The sequence below is a fragment of the Salpingoeca rosetta genome (assembly GCF_000188695.1).
Source record: "Salpingoeca rosetta unplaced genomic scaffold supercont1.18, whole genome shotgun sequence".
NCBI classification, from domain to species: domain Eukaryota; class Choanoflagellata; order Craspedida; family Salpingoecidae; genus Salpingoeca; species Salpingoeca rosetta.
The window spans coordinates 283,494-285,993 of NW_004754916.1; the positions used below are offsets into that span (position 1 = coordinate 283,494).

The 2,500-nt window shown below is 57.9% G+C and overlaps 2 protein-coding genes across 2 annotated transcripts in view; one reads left to right on the top strand and one right to left on the bottom strand.

The window, feature by feature from the left end:
- The window catches only part of PTSG_06480 (uncharacterized protein), a gene marked incomplete at both ends in the record, with an annotated part of 3,645 nt that extends 2,338 nt beyond the window's left edge, over positions 1 to 1,307 (top strand). Inside the window, one exon of the mRNA XM_004991805.1 lies at positions 27 to 1,307. Within this exon, the coding sequence (XP_004991862.1) occupies positions 27 to 1,307 (1,281 nt within the window). The remainder of the gene's footprint in view (positions 1 to 26) is intronic.
- A 527-nt stretch (positions 1,308 to 1,834) lies between these two features.
- PTSG_06481 (uncharacterized protein) overlaps positions 1,835 to 2,500 on the bottom strand; it is a 1,023-nt gene continuing 357 nt past the window's right edge. The window contains exon 1 of the mRNA XM_004991806.1: positions 1,835 to 2,500. This exon is cut by the window's right edge and continues 357 nt beyond it. Within this exon, the coding sequence (XP_004991863.1) occupies positions 2,062 to 2,500 (439 nt within the window). The 3' untranslated portion in view covers positions 1,835 to 2,061.

Here is a 2,500-nt window from a genome sequence, read left to right on the forward strand (position 1 = left end):
ACATCACCATCCTCAACGTCAACGAGCCACCGTACTTGCTGGAGCTCAGCACGAGCTCTGTTGCGGAGAACACGCCACCAGGCATCCCCATCGCTACCATCGTTGCGTTTGATGAGGACAGGAGCGGTGACGAGCACACGTGCCAGCTGCTCTTTGGCGGCGACAGCGCCTTGCTCTCCTTGTTGCCGCCCAACACACTCACCGTGGCCGCGGGTATGACCGTCAACTTCGAGGAGCGCGCCTCGCTCACGTTTGCTGTGTGGTGCAGCGACGTCAACGACGGCACCGTGTTCGCGACAGCCAACCTCACCCTCGATGTGGTGGACGTGCAGGAGCCACCCACGGCCGTCGTGTTTGCTGCGTCTGAGCCTGTGCCGGAGGTTCGCTCGCAGGCGATTGTCCTTGGCACGCTGAGCACGATTGACGAGGACGCGCAGGACAGCACCATCTTTGTGCTCTCGGACAATGACGGCGGGCGCCTGACCATTGCGCAGACCAACGAGGTGGTCATCTTGGCAGACGCACCACTCGACTTCGAAACACAGCCCGCCCGCACCTTCAACGTCACCGCAGTCGACCTCTCCGGCATCCCTGTCTCCCGCCAGTTCACTTATGAGGTTGCAGATGTGAACGAGCCACCAACAGCACCCACCATTACCCCAACTCTTGGAAACGGCGGTGACAATAGCAGCGATGTCACAATCATCCCCGTGCCCGAAACGACGGCTGTTGGAACCGTGATTGCCACGCTCGCATCCACAGACCCAGAAGGCACGCCCGTCAGCTTCGTTGTTGGCGGCCAAGACAGCGCGTTCGTAGCTGTGGACGGCGCCTCCATCGTGCTCGCCACTCCCGTTAACTTTGAGGGAGGCAGCAGCAGCAGCAGCGACGCCAGGTTGTTCTTCTGGGCACGAGCCAGCGACGGCGTGAACGACTCGCCCACCACGCACGCTGGCATCGCCATTGGTGACGTGAACGAGGCCCCATCGTCCATTGTGGTGTCACCCACACGCGTGCCGGAGAATGCGCTGCCGGGCGCGGTCACCCTGAGCGTCACCATCACTGACCCAGACGAAGATGACAGTGTCGTCATCACCGGCATTGCAACCGATCCTGCCAACATTAACATCACCATTCAGACGCAGCCGTCGTGTGTCAGCGTTTCACCACAGGAAGGCAACAACGGCACGCTTGCTGCTGGGTACACGGAGTGCAGTGGCGCTGTGCTGTCGCTGAACCAGCCCTTCAACTACGAGCAGCTTCCCTCCTTCGTGCTCACCTTGCACGCAGCCGTGCCTGCACTGTGACGTACGTGTGTATGCTGAAGTAAAGACAACTTTTCAAGGACACAGTAAGGGGGTGGCAATCACGGTTCGAGGCAGCCATCAGCGCACAAACAAAGCACCTTGCATCCATGTGATCCACAACATGAACACACACACACACACACACACACACACATCCGCTTGTGAGGCGATGTTCGTGCGGTTGAGCCCGGTCACATGAAGTCTTGGCCACAGGCCAGCCGCACAGAGGTACATCCATATTCACCTGCAGCAGTCACAGGCACAACATCAAAGGGGAGCAACTTGAGTGCTTGAGTGATGCACCGGACAACAAACACGATGCACAACACGATGCCAACACCAACCACACATGCATGCACACAATCGCTGCAACTCTGGCTCCTTCTCCATCCCCAGCCCTCTCCCAGGGCTTGTCTGGGGCAGCCAAGAATTGCTTTGGTGATGTGAATTCATCACATCCAACACAAACAACACGTGGGCTCAACACCCTCATATTGAGGACAATGCGCTTGAGTTACGTTTGACAGCACTTTGAGGAGGTTGGACGTGTACATCATTTATTGTGTGAGAGGAGCATACGAGGAAACCACATGGAAAGGAAAGTCGTGCAGACCAGGGAAGGAGGATACAACAAAAACAGCAGCAGTGGTCATGAGCAGAGGTGGTAATCGACATGGAAGCCAAGATTGAGAAGGGGAGGCTGTGCGAAGAGGCGAAGCTCGGTGGGCGGTGTGGTGTTCGTGTTCATGTCAAGCTACTTGGCGCATGACTTCATGAGGGTAACGACCTTGTCGCTGAGCTTGTCCAGGGCCTGGCGTGCCTCCTTGCGCTTTCGAACGGCCTCTTGCACAGCCTCGCGTGTCTCCTGAGTCTCAAGCGCCTTGTGGACTTGGACCTCCGTGCAAACCCGGGCACAGAGCGTGCCGTAGCTAACTTGGAGCTCTTGCAGTTGTTCGTTCGCACGTCTCAGCCGATCCTCAGGGCGGGCTGTCATTTCAAACCAGCCCTCCTGAATGGACTCGCAGAGGCGGCCAGCAGCAGCTTTGATCTCGTCGAAGTTCTTGTAAACGGCGTACAACACCGCACCTCCAACAACAGCGCCGGCGATGACTGGATGTGCAACAGCAAAGTTCGCAGCCCCTTGAATAGCGCCTTTCACAAAAGGCACGGTTGCCGCGACAGCGGCATCAAGA